We start from the raw sequence: 20,767 nt of genomic DNA on the forward strand, positions 1-20,767 counted from the left end.
TAACAGTCGGGGGCCGTCGGGAACCCAGGCCCACCTCTACCGAGATGGAGCCACCTGCCCTTCAACCCTAACTCCGAATAGTACCACAGGTAATGTAACTATGTAAAGTATATAGAATATGCCCGTGATCACCTCCCGAAGTGATCACGGCCCAGTAGTATAGCATGGCAGACGGACAAGAGTGTAGGGCCACTGATGGAACACTAGCATCCTATACTAAGCAGTAGGATAGCAGGTAATGGTAACAACAGTAGTAGCAAGGACAGGCTATGCATCAGGATAGGAATAATGGAAAGCAGTAACATGCTACACTACTCTAATGCAAGCAGTATAGGGAAGAGTAGGCGATATCTGGTGATCAAAGGGGGGGCTTGCCTGGTTGCTCTGGCAAGAGAGAGGGGTCGTCAACACCGTAGTCGTACTGGGTAGCAGCGGCATCGGTCTCGGTGTCTAGCGAGAGAAGAGGGGGAAGAAACAATAAATATAATGCAAACAATTGCATGACGATGCATGACATGACAAAGCGTGATGCTAGGTGTGCCCTAACGCGGTACGAGGTGGTACCGGTGAAGGGAGGAAACATCCGGGAAATTATCCCCGGTGTTCCGCGTTTTTGGACAAACGAACCAGAGGAGGAAATTTGCGTGTTTGCTATGCTAGGGATGCGTGGCGGACGAACGGGCTGCGTATCCGGATTCGTCTCGTCGTCCTGAGCAACTTTCATGTACAAAGTTTTTCCATCCGAGTTACGGGTTAAAAGATATGATTTTTAAAAGAATTTATTAATTTCTAGAATTTAATTAATTATTTAATTTAATTCGAAATTGGATTTATGACATCAGCATGATGTCATGCTGACGTCAGCAACAGGGGTTGACTGGGTCAAACTGACGCGTGGGTCCCACTGGTCATTGACTTAGTTAACTAAACAAGGTTAGTTAATTTAATTTAAGTGATTAGGTTAATTAATTAGGCTTAATTAGATTAATTAACAAGATTAATTAAGTAAACTAATTATCTTAATTAATTAATCATATTATTATTATTTATTTTTATTCTTTCTCCTTTTTTTCATTTCTTTCTGGGCTGGGCCCCACATGTCATAGCCCCAAGGGGCTGGCGGATCGGGCGTTCGGGTGCGGGCGTGCGGGCGTGGGCGCCCGTTTGCGTGCACCGTGGCACCCAGAGGGGCGCCGACGGGCACGACACCGGTCGGGGTAGGGCGAGGTCGGGCCAGGGTACTGGAGGCAGCGGGCGTCCGCCGGCGAAGCTGCGGGCGGGCCAGGGGGCGCGCGAGGCCGGCGCGTGGGCGCGTGACCAGGAGGTAGGGCATGCCCCGACGCACTAGGGGGTCGGGGTGAGCGCGTGCAGGAGCGAGCCACCAGCGTGGCCATGGCGAGCGGTTGCAGGCGGCATCGGCGGGTGATGGGGAGCGGCCAGCGCGGGTGCGCGAGGCGTAGGCGTGCGTGCAGGATGGGTTGCGGCCGCAGCAGCAGCTAGGCGCAGCGCGGGGCGACGGGCGCAGCCGGACGCGGCCACCGCGCTTGTGAGGCGATTGGGGTGAGCAAGGCGCGCGTGCGGATCATGGCCGGTGGGAGCAGCAGCACGGGGGAAAGGGGAGGAGAGGGGAAGCTCACGAGGGCCGTAGGGAAAAGGCTGCGGGCTCGGGGTCGGCCGGTGAGGAGACCGTGGACGGGGCGGCGCCGGCGTGGTCGACGGCGGCAGGGACGACGAGGTTCGGTGGAGGCCGCTGAGGAGGAAGGCGAGGACGGTCCGGCGAGGGGGTCGGGGAGGCAACGGGAGGCGCGGCGACGTTGTTCCGGGCGGCGAGGCACTTCAGGCGGCGGCGATGGGTGCCCGATCCACTCGGGATCGGGAGAGAGGGAGAGTGGGGGCGCGAGTGGGAGGAGTGGGTGCGTGGGTGGTTAGGGTTTCGGGGGTGGGGAGGGGATAAGGGAGGCGGGGTGGGCCTCCTGGTGGCCTGGGTGTGTGGCCGAATGGGCCGGCCTGCTGGGCCGAGGCCCAGGGGGCAGGGGGGTTTCTCTTTTTTTTATTGTTTTTTGTCTTTTCCTTTTATTTATTTTTTCCTGCTTTATTTTAGTTGCATTCTATTTTAGTAAAATATACACTTAGTATCTAAATTAGTATTACAACTTAGCCCATAGTCACAAAAAGCCTAGACCCCAATTAACTTAGTTTGACATTTTATTAAATAAAAAAGGTATTTAAATAATCATTTTTGCTACTGTTTTATTCATCTCATAGTATTTAAACATTTTATAAATGTGTTATTTTTTCACCATAATTATCTATGCAATATTTGGTTCACTCAGAACATTTTAGTTTTATTATTTGAAAACTTTTATTGTTTGCCTGTTTTTTGAATTTGAAGTTGAACCGGTTTCGAACTAACTCGAGATTAGCAACTATAAACGAGGTGACGTGGCATCATTAGCAGAGGATCACTGTAGCTTAATTACCCGGGCTTCACAATTCTCCTCCACTACAAGAAATCTCGTCCCGAGATTTAAGAGGGGAGTAAGGGAAAGATGCGGCTACGAAATTCTATCGAGACTTCTCGGTCTTGGTTGCTCTTCTCGGAGAGGTCGATCCATTACATCGATGCCTTCATTCCTCTGCTTCAGGTCATCATGAGGGAGTCATCATCCTTTTCTTCGGGAACTCCAACATACTTACGAATAGGTAAGGGGCAGCTCGGCTACGACAGCATGCTTACGAGGGAAACAATCTGGGGTTAACCATGAATGAGCATAAGATTATCTCTCGAGTTGAACATATAAAATACATCGAGAGTACGATACGAAGGTACAATGAAAGGGTCCAAGCGGATAGATAGCTGCTCAAAGTCTGAACCAGAGTGAGAAAGGGATTCAGAGCGGCGAGAGTAAGCATTGCGTCTGATACCAGAATAGAGCAGTAGGAAGGTGGCTGCGAATTACCTACGAAGCCAAGCGTAAGGGATAACTTTGAAGCAGGGATGTACAGGAGAGTCAGGTTTCGATCCTGTGGAACTATGGGTTATGGGCCCACCATGTGGGTTAAAAGTAGGAAGGGCGGTGACGTCTTGCACGATCATGTAAGCAAGGCATGTCAGAGGATAGGCTGTTAGTTATGTCGGCAACAACTTCTTTACCAAGGGCGAGGGACGAAGAGAACCATTTTCCTACTCGTTGAATGAGGCGGACCATTAGGCCAAGTTCTCTTCCATCGGTGGATACCGGAATGTCATCAACAATAGTAACAGGTTCTTACTGACAGAGTTGTACACCGAGGTGCTTACAAAAGCAGTGACTTATTACTGCTTAGATCATATAAACCTCAAGAAGGTTAAACAAAACAATGGAAAGGAAAATGTGATTATACACATATTTCAGTGGTATATCCTTCCCAAGGACAAACAGAGCATGATATCCACGACAGCATATATGTAGAAAACCCTTTAGGAAAGGGGGAAGAAATTTCATGACATTACCCATACAACAGTGTTTGGATAATTGAGCAAGAAACATTTGGCATTTCGATTCAATGTTCTTGTTGAAAATCGGTGTACCACAGACAAGCTTCGAGACAGTATTGACATGGTCTTCAAGCAAAGGTCAGACTTTGGATACACAAAGGATCCATCAGGATGAACTTATTAAACAAGGCATTCAATTTCCTCATGGAAAAATGGTTAATCTTGTTAAAAAGGAAACTATAACACTAGGCCCTTCGGTCAAGTGTGCTAGGAATGACATCACCTTACCGGGTCATGAAAGACCAATGTTATAACTCTTGGAAATATATTCCAACCATCATATCTGACCGAGATTCAAATGTGATGGGTGTCAAGATAACTCAGACTCAGGATACCTGAGAAGAAAGGTGCAACACCAATTTGTCGAGATGACATTGTAAGATTCTCGGGAATTGAACTATGGGAGCGAGTTCCGACACAAGAGTTCAAAGTAAACCAAGGAGAGGATGAGGAGGTGGCTGATAGGCTCAGCAACAAATCATCGAGATTTCCAAATGATTGATTTCCACAATTATGTGAACAAGGAAATATCATTTGTCAGATCAAATGATATAATGATGTATGCTCAAGGGAAACATACACGACTGAACAATGATAGAAGGGTGCACCCAGGAATCTAGACTAGGTAGCACGATCAATGTTCGAATGATGATTCAATAAGCAATAGACTTAGAATGAAACTGTAGACCAATAACCTCAAAGCAATAGGGTTGCTAGAAGTTTAGAATTTACACATCACAGACCATTTGTCGGTATTCCGGTTAGAAACAACACGGAGACCAAGAAAGAATGGTGATGGTGAGAGGCATCAATATACCAAGAATTCTTAAGAGGTGGAGCAATCCTCACAACATCCTTGTCATAAAGGACATTAATACTTCAAGGTGGAACATCATACAAGCTGGACAGCAAGTTGCAATCATAACATGAACACGTTTGTGTTGTGGGAAGGCAAGAATGTTGTCGATGATAACACAATCATCGAGGGGCAAGGATGGTAATTCTCATCATGAATTTGATTGATATCCTGGAAGAGCTCAGGATGTTGCTGATGACCACAACACATTTGTCGAGAGATTTCATGAAGATGTAATCGGTCGGCGATGACATCAAGTCAAATGATGATGCAGCGAAAGTCAAATAATACTTGAAGAAGAACTCATAAGAAGTTATGCAGTTCCATGATAATCTCGAGATACCAGAGGGGGTAATACTCGATGACAGATCAAAGTAGAGGTTGGACTGGGGTATTGCTCTACAGAAGACAAGCGCTTAAACTTGCACGCGAAATGGTATTTAAAGGAGAACATGGTCGGAACCACGATTGCAAAAGGCCAGATCCCGGATATAAGATGAACTTATACGAAAGGAATAATCTAATTTAAGAGAAGCTTTAATGATAAGATCTACATCGTGTCCATGGGCATGAACACAAAGTTCAAGGTCGACTCCCACTTCTCCAATGCATAACCTTTCATTCACTTCTCACTTTCGAAGAAGTTGTAGTGTTGAAATTTTATCTGGCAAAATACCAAAAGTGTATGACTCGTGAAAACTTTTGAGTTCCCACAGTTTAGAGAAGGCATATGTTCAACCCATAGGGGCTTCTTAGAAACATATACCACAAGCTTCAAGAGTAAATATCACAAGCTCGAAAGTAGAGCAAGGTTGAGAAAGTAGATGATACAATTTACCAAAGGCATTATGTATCCGAGGGAAGGCTCACAAGGTTATTGAATATGAAGGACACTATCGGATAAAATCCATTAAAGGATCTGCTGGTCCATAACAGAGCTGACGTGAGCATCGGCACACAACCAGAGGAAGTAACAATGCAAAGCCATTGGATTATGGAAACAACTGACTAATCCAGAGCTCAAATGCAAAGGAATTATGATTTTCAAATCAAGGGATCAGAAGCAATGTTCTGATTAGGGATGGATAAGTTGAATAGCCTTAGGGGTACAATCGATGACAATTGGATTTGTTGAGAACCAGCTCATGTTTAAAATGACGCCTGAGTCGGAAAGATAATTTAAAAGGATCAACTGATGATTGCGTGCATTCGCACTCATGTTGAATCAATAGGATCAAAAAGACGATGCCTAAGGATACTGACGAATATTGCCAGACATATGGAAAGAATCCCTAATGCAAGCAGCCAAGTATTGCAGAGCAATAAGCTACTAAGGATTTTTGGAGGATCAAATAGTATTTTGATGACCATTGTGAAACACATGAACAACTGGGGGATGAGCGGATACTCGATAAGTGCGAGAATTATCCGTAGGGGTATTCAGGTGACAAAGAACAGCAAGGCAGTAAGCTCAAAGGATTATCGAAACAACGACGAGTATTTCGGGGTATCTTGTAATAACAAGACCATCTGGGAATAAAAGTAAGAACGACAGGTGTAAGTATTTATCCATAGGGATTTTTCGGTGGTAGGGAATTGCAAAAGCAACATGCACAAGGTCTCGAGAAAATATCGGAGAGTATTGTCATAATCTTCTGTTGAAGCAGTAGATCATCCGTAATGAAAGGGTTCTCCGGCAGGAAGTGGTAACGAGAACCTAGAGTTAGATTTTTGCAAAATTCATTTAACCCGAATAGAAGAGAGTTCAGAGTCCCAGAGTAAGGATCGAGGAGTAAAAGATCCTAATACCACCCAGATAGCGACATGGGCCCGTAAGGCACACATCCATGTTAGTAAAAGTTTTCGAAATGTCTAGACTCAACTTCGGCCAAGGAGTGTGGAAGGGGGATTCCTACAGGAAGTCGGCTCTGATACCAACTTGTGACGCCCCCGATTTGACCGTACACTAATCATACACGCAAACGTGTACGATCAAGATCAGGGACTCACGGGAAGATATCACAAGACAACTCTACAAATAAAATAAGTCATACAAGCATCATATTACAAGCCAGGGGCCTCGAAGGCTCGAATACAAGAGCTCGATCATAGACGAGTCAGCGGAAGCAACAATATCTGAGTACAGACATAAGTTAAACAAGTTTGCCTTAAGAAGGCTAGCACAAACTGGGATACAGATCGAAAGAGGCGCAGGCCTCCTGCCTGGGATCCTCCTAAACTATTCCTGGTCGTCGTCAGTGGGCAACACGTAGTAGTAGGCACCTTCGGTGTAGTAGGAGTCGTCGTCGAAGGTGGCATCTGGCTCCTGGGCTCCAACATCTGGTTGCGACAACTAGGTAGAAGGGATAGGGGGAAAAGAGGGAGAAAGCAACCGTGAGTACTCATCCAAAGTACTCGCAAGCAAGGAGCTACACTACATATGTATGCATTGGTATCAACTGGAATAAGGCTATCATACGTGGACTGAACTGCAGAATGCTGGAATAAGAGGGGGATAGATAGTCCTTTCGAAGACTACACTTCTGGCAGCCTCCATCTTGCAGCATGTAGAAGAGAGTAGACTGAAGTCCTCCAAGTATCATCACGTAGCATAATCCTAACCGATGATCCTCCCCTCGTCGCCCTGCGAGAGAGCGATCACCGGTTGTATCTGGCACTTGGAAGGGTGTGTTTTATTAAGTATCCGGTTCTAGTTGTCATAAGGTCAAGGTACAACTCCAAGTCGTCCTGTTACCGAAGATCACGGCTATTCAAATAGATTAACTTCCCTGTAGGGGTGCACCACATAACCCAACACGCTCGATCCCATTTGGCCGGACACACTTTTCTGGGTCATGCCCGGCCTCGGAAGATCAACACGTCGCAGCCCCACCTAGACCAACAGAGAGGTCAGCACGCCGGTCTAAACCTAAGCGCCCAGGGGTCTGGGCCCATCGCCCTTAGCACACCTACACGTTGCGTGGGCGGCCGGAAGCAGACCTAGCCTAGTAGGCGTTCCAGTCCAATCCAGCGCGCGCCGCTCCGTTGCTGACGTCACGAAGGCTTCGGCTGATACCACGACGTCGAGTGCCCATAACTGTCCCCGCGTAGATGGTTAGTGCGTATAGGCCAGTAGCTTGACTCAGATTAAATACTAAGATCTCGTTAAACGTGTTAAGTATCTGCGAACGCCGACCAGGGCTAGGCCCACCTCTCTCCTAGGTGGTCTCAACTTGCCCTGTCGCTCCGCCTCAAAGTAACAGTCGGGGGCCGTCGGGAACCTAGGCCCACCTCTACCGGGATGGAGCCACCTGCCCTTCAGCCCCCAACTCCAAACAGTACCACAAGTAATGTAACTATGTAAAGTATATAGAATATGCCCGTGATCACTTCCCGAAGTGATCACGGCCCAGTAGTATAGCATGGCAGACGGACAAGAGTGTAGGGCCACTGATGGAACACTAGCATCCTATACTAAGCAGTAGGATAGCAGGTAATGGTAACAACAGTAGTAGCAAGGACAGGCTATGCATCAGGATAGGAATAACGGAAAGCAGTAACATGCTACACTACTCTAATGCAAGCAGTATAGGGAAGAGTAGGCGATATCTGGTGATCAAAGGGGGGGCTTGCCTGGTTGCTCTGGCAAGAGAGAGGGGTCGTCAACATCGTAGTCGTACTGGGTAGCAGCGGCGTCGGTCTCGGTGTCTAGCGAGAGAAGAGGGGGAAGAAACAATAAATATAATGCAAACAATTGCATGACGATGCATGACATGACAAAGCGTGATGCTAGGTGTGCCCTAACGCGGTACGAGGTGGTACCGGTGAAGGGGGGAAACATCCAGGAAATTATCCCCGGTGTTCCGCGTTTTCGGACAAACGAACCGGAGGGGGAAAGTTGCGTGTTTGCTATGCTAGGGATGCGTGGCGGACGAACGGGCTGCGTATCCGGATTCGTCTCGTCGTCCTGAGCAACTTTCATGTACAAAGTTTTTCCATCCGAATTACGGGTTAAAAGATATGATTTTTAAAAGAATTTATTAATTTCTAGAATTTAATTAATTATTTAATTTAATTCAAAATTGGATTTATGACATCAGCATGATGTCATGCTGACTTCAGCAGTCAACAGGGGTTGACTGGGTCAAACTGACGCGTGGGTCCCACTAGTCATTGACTTAGTTAACTAAACAAGATTAGTTAATTTAATTTAAGTGATTAGGTTAATTAATTAGGCTTAATTAGATTAATTAACAAGATTAATTAAGTAAACTAATTATCTTAATTAATTAATCATATTATTATTATTTATTTTTATTCTTTCTCTTTTTTTTCATTTCTTTCTGGGGCTGGTCCCCACATGTCATAGCCCCAAGGGGCTGGCGGATCGGGCGTTCGGGTGTGGGCGTGGGCACCCGTTTGCGTGCACCGCGGCACCCAGAGGGGCGCCAGCGGGCACGACGCCGGTCGGGGTAGGGCGAGGTCGGGCCAGGGTACTGGAGGCAGCGGGCGTCCGCCGGCGAAGCTGCGGGCGGGCCAGGGGGCGCGCGAGGCCGGCGCGTGGGCGCGTGACCAGGAGGTAGGGCGTGGCCCGACGCACTAGGGGGTCGGGGTGAGCGCGTGCAGGAGCGAGCCACCAGCGTGGCCATGGCGAGCGGTTGCAGGCGGCATCGGCGGGTGACGGGGAGCGGCCAGCGCGGGTGCGCGAGGCGTAGGCGTGCGTGCAGGATGGGTTGTGGCCGCAGCAGCAGCTAGGCGCAGCGCGGGGCAACGGGCGCAGCCGGACGCGGCCACCGCACGTGTGAGGCGATGCGGGGTGAGCAAGGCGCGTGTGCGGATCGTGGCCGGTGGGAGCAGCAGCCCGGGGGAAAGGGGAGGAGAGGGGAAGCTCACGAGGGCCGTAGGGAAAAGGCCGCGGGCTCGGGGTCGAACGGTGAGGAGACCGTGGATGGGGCGGCGCCGGCATGGTCGACGGTAGCAGGGACGACGAGGTTTGGTGGAGGCCGCTGAGGAGGAAGGCGAGGACGGTCCAGCGAGGGGGTCGGGAAGGCAACGGGGGGCGCCGCGACGTTGTTCCGGGCAGCGAGGCACTCCAGGCGGCGGCAATGGGTACCCGATCCAATCGGGATCAGGAGAGAGGGAGAGTGGGGGCGCGAGTGGGGGGAGTGGGTCCGTGGGTGGTTAGGGTTTCGGGGGTGGGGAGGGGATAAGGGAGGCGGGGTGGGCCTCCTGGTGGCCTGGGTGTGTGGCCGAATGGGCCGGCCTGCTGGGCCGAGGCCCGGGGGGCAGGGGGGTTTCTCTTTTTTTGTTGTTTTGTCTTTTCCTTTTATTTATTTTTTTTCCTGCTTTATTTTAGTTGCATTCTATTTTAGTAAAATATACACTTAGTATCTAAATTAGTATTACAACTTAGCCCATAGTCACAAAAAGCCTAGACCCCAATTAACTTAGTTTGACATTTTATTAAATAAAAAAGGTATTTAAATAATCATTTTTGCTACTGTTTTATTCATCTTATAGTATTTAAACATTTTATAAATGTGTGATTTTTCCACCATAATTATCTATGCAATATTTGGTACACTCAGAACATTTTAGTTTTAATATTTGAAACTTTTATTGTTTGCCTGTTTTTTGAATTTGAAGTTGAACCGGTTTCGAACTAACTCGAGATTAGCAACTATAAACGAGGTGACTAACTCGAGATTAGCAACTATAAACGAGGTGACGTGGCATCATTAGCAGAGGATCACTGTAGCTTAATTACCCGGGCGTCACAAGATCTCAAAGACAGGAGTGGGTACGTTTATGAGAACACTATTCACAATTTTTACACCATTATCGATATCTAGTCACACAACTAATACACATGCATATTGATCTCCTTCTTAACAGTTCAAAGAGGTGCGGGAGCAGCTCCTACCAGAGGACCGCTTAAAAGCAATTCAAGAGGAAATAGCGGGATTTTTGCTCGACCAGGTCATAGATCCCAAAGGATAGTACTATTGCCCGCTACCGCCCCCATGAACCACTTCCAATTGTCGTCGTGCTCCGAAGACACCAAATAGGCTAATGCCACTGGCTCCGAAGGCACCAATTATGAAAAATTGTATATAGCTACCTAATTGTATACATATATACATGTGTGTATATATGTGTGAATTAATGGTGGTTGTGAGACATTCGATGATATATATGTATATGATCGGTTCTACTAGAAATTCTATTTATATATATGCATAACGTGTACAATATGTAGCATCGTAAAATACTAGCAAACGAAAAAAATTAAATGGAAAACACAAAATTAAATGAAAAAGAAATCATAAACCCAAACCCTCCCCCCCAACCTTTTAATACCGGTTGGTGTCACCAACCGGTACTAAAGGGCTCCCTGCCTCCGGAGCTGGCTCGTGCCACGTGGTTGCCTTTTAGCACTCTTTATTTGCTATTGCCCGGTTCTGGTACTAAAGGGGGAGACCTTTAGTGCCCACACTTTAGTGCCGGTTACCGAACTGGCAGTAAAGGGCCTTACGAACCGGTGCTATTGCCCGGTTCTGCACTAGTGGGAGAGCCCACTGAGAATAATTATTTTGGACTTTTGTGGTACTCTCGAGCTATGGGTCTTTTGTATGATTCTCAACATCCTTGCAGTGAAGCACAATAACTGCATAGTGAAGTTTATATCATATTCCATTTGTTTGTTTCAGCGATGAGTTTTTCATTTATTTGCTTCTTTGATCAGTTTGGAACTAATACTCAGAGTAACTGAAAATTGATGTGTAATACTAGGTCTATGATCGGAGTGTGCAAAATGGGCTTATTTTATTTGACTCGTCATATAAAAAATGTACGCATGCATGCATCAGTTTTTAATTGATTAAAACACTCTTTACACATCATTTACTATATGCACTGCATGCATGCGTTGGTGGCTCTTAATGGATAAATCCAATGGCTAATGTAGTCCGATCGAGTATATCCAATGGCTAAACTAATTTAGGTGATGTGGCTTAAGGAGAAGCAAAATAATTCCTAGTAGTGGGGGCTAGCTATTTAGATATAGTAGATACCAATGCCATCAAGTGCAGACATATTGATGATTTGTCAGTCAAATAGCCTTGCAGAATGGACAACAAAAGATAGCAAACATTATGTCGTGTCTAGATATGACTGGAAAACATGCTAGGTGTATGTGTATACTGCTACTACACCAACCGAAGTACGAATTACAATTCCTCCTTAATTCGGACACTAACAAACTAGCTTTTGAAATTGACTCGGCTCATTCAATAGGTTGGCAACAAGATCGGATGTTAAATAACCAAAGGAGCAACACCCAACCCACAGGAAACTATGAGCATGTGTATCATCAAGTTTGTCGGTTCTTCATTTTTCTCCTTAGCCAACTACATGGAAGGGAAGTATGTTTGATTTGTTTCGAATTGATTGCAAGAAATACATGTATGCCACCTACATGTCTGTTCTCAAAACATATATTTATGAAATCATATTTGATTTCTTTTTAGCAGCCACTCATGTCTAAATTTATTGTTCCGTGGCAACGCACGGGCATTCAGCTAGTGTATGCTAATAAGAGGAAGGGCGGTCGATACCTCCCATCTCCAAATACAAATAGATTGTTTTTTTCCCTTTCGCCATGTTGTATTTTTTTCTCTTGCAAATACTTTCATCGGGGAAGGGTAATTCATCATCCTTTTTTAAAATGGCAGTTATTCTGCACTCATCTACTATATCTAAATAGCTAGCCCCCAGAATTCTCTTGCTTCTCCTTGAGCCACATCACCTAAATTAGTTTAGCCGTTGGATATACTCGATCGGACTACATTAGCCATTGGATCTATCCATTAAGAGCCACCAACGCATGCATGCAGTTAAACCCGGGCAAACGCCGGGCCGGGCCGGGTTTCGGGCCGGGCTTGTAAAAGCCCGACCTTCATTTCTCAAGCCCGAGCCCGGCCCGAAGCCCGAAATACTCCTTGTTTTCAAGCCCGAGCCCGGCCCGAAATGAAGCCCGAAGCCCGAAAGCCCGGCCCGAACGCTATTTTTCAGTGTACGCACGTGCAAGCCTGGCCCAAAGCCCAAAAGCCCGGCCCGAAATACATGAAAAGTGAAGCCCAAGCCCGGCCCGAACTATCTTTCGGGCTGCAAAACAAGGCCCGAGCCCGGCCCGAATGTCAAGCCCGGCCCGGCCCGGCCCGGGTTTTTCGGGCCGGGCTCGGGCCGGGCTGTCCATAACCGGGTTTACATGCAGTGCATATAGTAGTAAATGATGCGTCAAGAGTGTTTTAATCAATTAAAAACTGATGCATGCATGCGTCTCATACTCCAGTACTAACACTATGAAAGAAAGTGACACATGCACGCATATTTTGTTTTGTTTTCATCCAATTCTGCACTTATACATAGAGATGTAAATTTATTTATTTATTTTCAAAATATTGATAAACAAATTAGCCTTCTAGGAGAAACTGTAAAGCCATTAGCTTGGTTGATTAGTTCAGACCACTTTTTATTTCATACAAACTCCTGCAACAACGCGCGGGGCATTCTTCTAGTTAAGAAGAAAAGAGACGTTCAGTTAATTGGGGAAAATCGAGCGGAAATCATGTTGCCCGGTTGATTACAGAGAACTGGGCGAAAACCATCAGAACCTGTTTTTTCCCTTTCGTCATGTCGTATTTTTTCTCTTATAAATACTTTCATCGGGGAAGGGTAATTCGTCACGTTTTCGAAAAAAAATGGCAGTTACCCTGCATTCATTAAGAAGAAAAGAGTGCTCGGTTAATTGGGGAAAACCGAGCGAAAAAATCATGTTGCCCGGTTGATTATGGAGAATCAGGCGAAAATCATCACAACGGCTCAGCAACACAAATAAGATCCCACACACACCATCTCAAAGAGGGTCTCGTCGAGATAGCACACATGTGTCATCGTCATCACTCCTCCCCTAGAGGCGTCATCTTCATCCCTAAACCCTGAGCAAATGACTCCGACTGCACCGAAGGCGGTCGTCAACCCAACCCACACCGAAGAGGCCGTGTGGAGATGCATGAAGGTCCGCATCAAACCCAGCCACAGGCGACCAGGCAGCGCAACTCCGACTCTGATGAAGAACCACGAAGGAGAAATAGGCATGGCTGGCGTCGCAGAATATCATCGAACGAACCACCTGCTGCCCGTCATTGTACACCATCAGGGGCCCCGCCACCACAGTTTCAACTTCGCAACAATAAACCAACGGAGGCAAGATGGGCTGGGCTCATCTTTTCAGCGTTGGAAATATCAATCGGGGACGCTAGATGGGCTGGGACGAGGATCCGTAGCATGGAAGATTGGACACACATGCCTAACAGTTGGCCCACAGAAGAAGTTGAATTTGTGGCCTTCAATTTCATTTTTAGCTTTGAACATGAATAATTTAATACAGAACTTTCTCAAAAAAAAAATCATATAGAAGAAACTGCCCACTTGGGAAGTGTGAAATTCATTTTGAAAAATATGTTCCATAGTCTTCTTTTTGGTAAGTAACACATCATCAAGAAAGTTGTGTTCCAAATGTTGCTCTAAAGACGCGCCAATGCCCGAAATTATTTGTGCTAGTTGGGTGCACGATTCATTTCTACGGGAAAAATCCTGTAATATATTAATCAAATGGTCATTTTATTTTCTGAACATGTGTCTTGGGCCAGTGGTACTCAAATAATTTTCACGTTGCAGGGCATATCAACCTAATGGTGTTTTGCACTCTCCCACTTGTTTCCTCTGCAGGCATCACTGTCCTTTCTCCTTCTCGCCATGTAACAAGACATGGTGTCAACTTCCCCCGCCTTTCGTATATATTTGCCTCTTGTGAAAACTACCCCAATCTTTGTCGTCGCTTTACTTCGATGTCATTCAAACTATGTCATTTCGCCATCATTTTCTCACCTTATGTAACTAGTATATCTCCGCCATAACTCACATAGTCATGTCTGCTTGCCATAGCATTGTAATGATGAGAGGGGCTAAGGGGCTGTTTGGATTGAAGCCTATAGATGCCTCATCAAAAAATTAGCGTTGACCGAACTCGGGCCACCTGTTTGGTTGGGAACCAATTTTTTGGCATGACCAAAATGCATGCGCTTCTGCAGTTTAGTTTGTCACCAACTTAAGGATGGAACGAGGGCGGTTGGATAGTGTTCGAATTTTTTTGGCATCTCCGTGATTTGGTAGGGCTCGCCAGAGGAACATCGAAACACACTCTAAGGTAATTGTAAGTATGTTTGCGTCGCTCAGCCACAACAACAAAGATGCAACCGGCTTCATTTCCGGCTTTGCTCGAGTCCATGTCTAAGAGGCAAGGCTCATCATGTCCACCACATCCAGTATAGGCTAGAGAGATGTGGTTGAGGAATTTTCCGCGCTTGCGCCAACGTCCAAAAATCCGAAAAAGGTTTCCGTCAAACACGCCACAAAACCAGGAATGGTGGACGTGCCCACCACCCATCACCACATCATGCATCAGAAGATAAATTTCAACGTAAATTCAAATGAGCTATGAAATTCAGCCAACGGTACAGGATCTGGTGCAACAGGGTGCATGCGTGCCACCCTGCTCGCTTACATACTGGACCTGAACTAACGGGTTGGCCAACGTTGACGGGATCGTTGAAATTAGGTGGTGTGGGGAGGGCATTCGCCTCTCCGTCTGTTTCAGGTCTGTAGAACACAGGTCCGAAACAGTACCGGGATTGATTGATCAGATGAGGGGTGCCAAGTAGGGTCATTCGGTGGCCGCATTAAATTAAATATATAAAGGATGAGCTAGTGCGCCCAACTAGCGGCATCAGCCACGTCTCCTTTTTTGCATCTATGAATGTCCCGAGGGCTCTCTTTTCCCTTTCCTCTCCCTCGTGCTTTCCTTTCCTCGCTGCCGCCACTCCATCCTAGCCGCCTCCTCTCCTCGCGCCGCTGTCGCCGCCGCTTCCACCCTTCCTCTGGGCCGCCTCGTCTCCTCCGCCTCCGCCTCCACCACCTCCTCCTCCCCTTCCTCTCCCCCTCCCGTGCCTCCGCACCCGACTAGAACGGCCAGACCACGTGACGTGGACGAGGAGACGACAGCTCGGGAGGCAGGCTCCTTCCATGGCGGCACCCCAACCTGCCGGGTTTTCCTCCTCGTCAGCCCAGCGGAGAGGAGCGGTGGATCCGCCTCCTCTTGGACCTAGCGCCCGATCCGAGGTGTGCGGGCGCGGACGAGCTTCCCCCGCCGGCCCGCGACAGCGGCGACCTACAAGCAAAGGGCAAGGGCGAGGCGACGGCAGAGAGAGAGAAGATGAGAGGGAGAAGAAGGAAGGAGAGGAGGGAGAAAGAGAGAGAGGAAAGAGGAGAAGGAGGCGCGTCGTCGGATGGGCGAGGGTCACCGCCGGTCGAGGCCTGCGCGTGGCGGTTCGATGTGATCCTCGCCCCTTCTCTTCCTCGTCCTGCCGGCCTCATTCTCTGTTACTCTCCCGTTGGCCGTGGCGCCAGGTCGCGGCGGAGGATCAGGAGCTGAGCCCAAGCAGTTGAGGTTGAGGAAGACGGAGGTGAGGGAAGCAGCAACAAGACTGCTGGCTGGTGACGGGTCAGCGGCCACGAGAGGAGGGGGAAGGGGGACGACGTCATGCTTTCTCGCCACCTGCACGTCCTCGTCCCACAGTCCGTTGCTCCTTGTCTGCGCCGTTTCAACTCCAGCTGCAACAGTGCGTCTCCATGATCCTTCCCCTCCTCCGGCTTCTCTCCTTCCATAGCTACTTATGCTGCAATAGTTTCAGTGCAAGTATAGTCAGGTATTTAACTGCTTGTTTTTTTTACAGTTTTAGCTAATTGGCTCACTACCAGAATAAACCCCTATGCCTACGGCTCAGGCCGTAGGCATAGCCCTGATTCCCGTCGGGATAGGCCTATGCCGACGGCCCCCGTAGGCATAGGGTCGTCGGCATAATATACGTCGGCGTATCTCGGGATGCCGTCGGCATAGATGATTTGCCGACGGTGTCCGTACATCTATGCCGACGGCCAGGGCCGTCGGCAACATTCCACGCTAACGGTGGCCGCCGTCAAGTGCTGCCCATAGAGGAGACGCCACGTGGCAGAGCTATGCCTACGGTGTAGCCGTCGGCATAGATTTGAAACTATGCCTACGGCTACGCCGTAGGCATAGCCCTGCCACGTGGCTGCGTTCACTAGCTCTGTGGGCACGGCGATGCCTACGGCTAGGCCGTAGGCATATCCCTGCCACGTGGCGGTGTCTACTAGCTCGGTGGGCACGGCTATGCCTACAGCATGGCTGTCGGCATATATCTAAAGCTATGCCTACGGCTCTTCCGTAGGCATATGTTTCAGGCTATGCCGACAGCCAAACTGTAGGCATAGTTTAGATATATGCCGACGGCCTAACTGTAGGCATAGCCTCCACGTGTCGTCCTCTGGTAGCACATGGTAACCCTATGCCTACGGCTAAGCCGTAGGCATAGTTTGCGTCTAATTTTTTTTCCTTTTTTCTGTTTGCTTTCAATTCAAATTCACAGCATATATATATGATGAAATAGACATACAAAACATATATAAGTATCATCCTCACAACAAACACCATCACAACAATATAAGTATCATGACAAACATAACCATCATCGCAAACATAAGCATCTAAAGAAGCACACAAGTCATCTAAAAGATCACAAGTCATCTAAAAGACCACCACCACCAAAAGACCACCACCACAAGTCATCTAAAAGACCACCACCACAAGTCATCTAAAAGACCACCACCACAAGTTTATGATCACCACCACTGTCACCCAAAGGCTTAAGCGCTAGGACATCCACCACCACCGCCAAGGTCATCACCGCCAAGTCCGTTGAAGCCTAGGTCATCACTGCTAGCGGCAGCGCTACCGCCAAGACCGCCGCCGCCTCCGTGGATAGGAGTGACCGGGCTCCGTGACTCGGGAGTGATGCCAAGACCAGCACCACCACCAACGGTAGATCCACCAGTTCCCTGGATGTTAAAAAGACATGTTAAGGGGATATATGATTGTGTTGAATAAACAGTATGCTTTGGGTGAACAGTTTGAGATGTACTAACCGGCGAGGGGCCAGGGTTCTGTGTCAGAAACTCCTCAAAAGTAAGAAGCACTGGTTGTGGTGGAGGAGATGGTGCTGGTTGCAATTGAGGAACCCTGCCGGCCGCCATTTCCTCAAGGAAGTGTTGCAACGTGCAATCCCTCTGCTGATGGTATGCATGAAGGCTCTCGTGCCACGTCATGGTCTCCTGACGTGTGTACTCCAAGTAGGCCTACGGTATGACATGATGGAACTCACAAAACATCTCAATGCGGAAAATAAAGTGAGCAATGAAGATAAGAGGGAAAATACTTACAGAGTTCCGCTCAGCAATGAGGGACTGTGACTGCGCACTGGTCATGGACGTGCTCGTGCGCTGGCACAGGCTCGGGTTGGTAGCTCGGAGCTGTGTGTAGGAGATAGAAGGAGTGATCACAGCATCCAGAAACAGCGACCGACCGTGCTTCTTCCCCATGCTCACCACCACCCTCTCGTCCAGATCCGCCGCAATGGGGTCAGGTGTGTCAGGATGTAAACTCAGATACCCCTCAGAGTAGGCCTTCTTATACTCCGCGGTCTTGCCGTAGTACTTGGCCTCGCCAGGCTTGGGCTTCTTTCGTGTATGGGCGATCTCCCACGCCTCCATGTGTGAGAGCGGCCGCTTCAGTTTCTCCTCCTGCACCACCAAACAACCAAACAGAGGTTAGTCATACATAAGAAAGTGATGGTAAAAAGAAGAAGAAAATGTTTAATGTACATAGATATACCTCAAGTGTCTTGTGAAGAAAGTGGTTTCGGTTTCCCTGAGCATGTATTCCCTCCCTGCCTTTGTTAGCCTTGTTTCTAATGCTCGTAGCCGCCCAAGCTCCATCGTTATCACACCACAGATCCACCAATGCTGCCCAGGACTCGTCTTTTCCATAACACCAATTTGGACACACCTACATAATGAAAGCATACTGACATGTCAACACGAAATGATGAAATGTACCACAAACATCGGAAATAAAAATCTTTTATACTTACCGCCAAGTACTGGTGCCTCTGCAAGGTAATGTCTGTCCTCCGCGCTTCTTCCTTGGTCATCTTCACACCAAGAGCGTCGTGATAGTATGTCGAGATGGCCACCCAACGCACCTCGTACTGCATCTGGCGGGCCTTACTCTTGGCTTGGCAAAGCACGATCTGGTCGGCAATGGCCTTGTGCTCCGGAAGAACTCGATAGTATTTCTACAATCATTCATGAAATCAGAATGGAAGAAGCCATGAGTTAAATCATTCATGAAACCAGAATGGACTTGTGCTTCTGAAGAGAACTCACCCAAAAGTTAGTGATCACGGCCTTAGCATGGGTCTCATAGTCCGCGTGGGGGGCCGCTACCCAGTGGTCCCAGCACGTGGCCAAAACCAGGCGGTCTGGGTGCCTGACTGGATCCGGACAGTACAGCCCCGGCCAGTATACCTTCAGCAAGACGGTGATGAGGCCGTTGGGAATACGGGCCCCTTAAGGATATATCCAGTTGCTGCAAAACAATGAAATATTAGCATGTGACAAGCAAAATAAAGAGAAATATAAGCATGTGACAAGCAAAATAAAGAGAAATATAAGCATGTGACAAGCAAAATAATGAAATTATTATAAAGTGGCACTTACTCTTTCCCCGTGGGCTCGATGAGCCACTTCTGCTCCTCGGTAGCAGGAATCTGCTTTGGTACCTTTGCGTTACCACGCAGCCATCCCTTGTTGCCAACCCCCTCCCCGCCACCACCATCACCCCTGCCACCACCATCATCCCCGCCACCACCCTCCTCCTCTGCCTCCTCCTCCTCGTTCCCCTCCCCCACCTCCTCCTCCTCGTCCCCCTCCCCAACTTCCTCCTCCTCCTCCCGAGCCTCCTCGTCCTCTTCCTCCTCATCGGAGCGTACCTCACTAGAGGAGGGTACCTCACTAGAGGAGGGCCTCGAAGGCAACACCCCTAAGTCGGTGAGGGTGCGCTGTTTCTGGCCGCGACCCCCTGTAGTGGCTCTCCCCCCACCCCTCGCCCTCTAGGGGCTCTCCCCCCGCCCCCTCCTCCTCTGGGGGCACCTCTCCCTCGACCTCCCTGTGAGGAGTCATCATCAAGTAGTCGGGGGGGGGGACGATTACGTGCTCGACCACTCCGACTAGGCATGTTGACGAACTTGCGTAGGAAACCCACGCCGTCAGCCTTCCCCTTGCCCATGTTCCACAAACCTGCATTGAAAACAGAATAAACTTTAAGAAACCTACTCCCTCCTGTCCAAATCACATTAAGTTCAAGCTTTGTCCTAAGTCAAACTTTAAGAAGTTTGACAAAAATTATATAAAAATACATTAACATCTACAACACCAAATTAGTTTCATTAGTTCTATCATAAAACATATTTTCACACTATATATACTTGATGTTTTTGATAGTAGCATATTAATCAAAATACTTGGTCAAGACTAAAAGAAGTTTGACTTGGGACAGGTGATAACCAAAACTGTGAAAGGACTTACACTTTGTAGTTCTCAGTCGGATATAGAAGACCCAAAAATGTCTCGTTCAGTGTAGGTGCACTCTTTTTAGGATTGTTCACTGCCAACAGAATGTATGTGAACAAAAGTAAGATAGACAGTCCAAGGGATCGACAAACAATAATTGAAATGTCACTAGAATGAAATTTGGTGGCTGCAATCTAAATAGTTAGACAAAGACCCATGTGAATTGAGCCTAACTCTAATGAGATGGATGCAACCGTCGGGACTCAGCGGGAACCCCTATAGCTCTATGCACATCAAAAAATTTGCATAGCAGAGTGGCAAAGTTAATTGTGATTTCTGTTCCCACAGAACATGGAATTTGTAACTAATCCCTTCTACTCGTGGATCGCTTGTCTAATCTGATATATAATCAACGCCCATTGACAGTTACAGACTAGATTTCTATGCATTTAACCAAGGATTTAACAAGAGATGAGTCAGATTTGTGCCCTCTCCAGTTTGAATTAAATCCAGTGAGATGGATGCAACCACCACACTTATCAGGACTCATCTCGAACCAGTCCATGGTTTTGAATGAATAAATTGCATTTAACTTCTGTCCTCTTGCTTGGCGAACAAACGACAGCAGAGGACGCCGGACCGCCGGAGCCGGTGCTCACCAGTGGCAGAGGGCCGGCAAAGGGGCGCCGGACCGCCGGAGCCGCGGCCAAGGCCACGTCAGTGAGCAGCCGCGGGGCGGGAAGGGGGTGGGGACGACGGGGCAG

The 20,767-nt window shown here is 48.0% G+C and overlaps 1 protein-coding gene across 1 annotated transcript; it reads right to left on the reverse strand.

Annotated features, from left to right (window-relative positions):
• Nucleotides 1–17,189: 17,189 nt before the first annotated feature.
• Nucleotides 17,190–17,647, reverse strand: LOC119333596 (acanthoscurrin-2-like). The gene is made up of 2 exons (XM_037606446.1): nucleotides 17,520–17,647; nucleotides 17,190–17,432 (listed from the first exon to the last, which is right to left on the reverse strand). The coding sequence occupies exons 1-2, from the start codon at nucleotides 17,625–17,627 to the stop codon at nucleotides 17,241–17,243; spliced, it is 300 nt and encodes a 99-aa protein (XP_037462343.1). The 5' UTR covers nucleotides 17,628–17,647; the 3' UTR covers nucleotides 17,190–17,240.
• Between the last annotated feature and the right edge of the window lie 3,120 nt (nucleotides 17,648–20,767).

This window comes from Triticum dicoccoides, chromosome 7A (assembly GCF_002162155.2).
Source record: "Triticum dicoccoides isolate Atlit2015 ecotype Zavitan chromosome 7A, WEW_v2.0, whole genome shotgun sequence".
NCBI lineage: Eukaryota > Viridiplantae > Streptophyta > Magnoliopsida > Poales > Poaceae > Triticum > Triticum dicoccoides.

Coding starts and splice junctions, on each gene's coding strand:
- LOC119333596 (XM_037606446.1), bottom strand. CDS start 17,627: ATGGCGGCCGGCAGGGTTCCTCAATTGCAACCAGCACCATCTCCTCCA. Junction 17,433..17,519: donor AGAACCCTGGCCCCTCGCCG/GTTAGTACATCT, acceptor TTTAACATCCAG/GGAACTGGTGGATCTACCGT.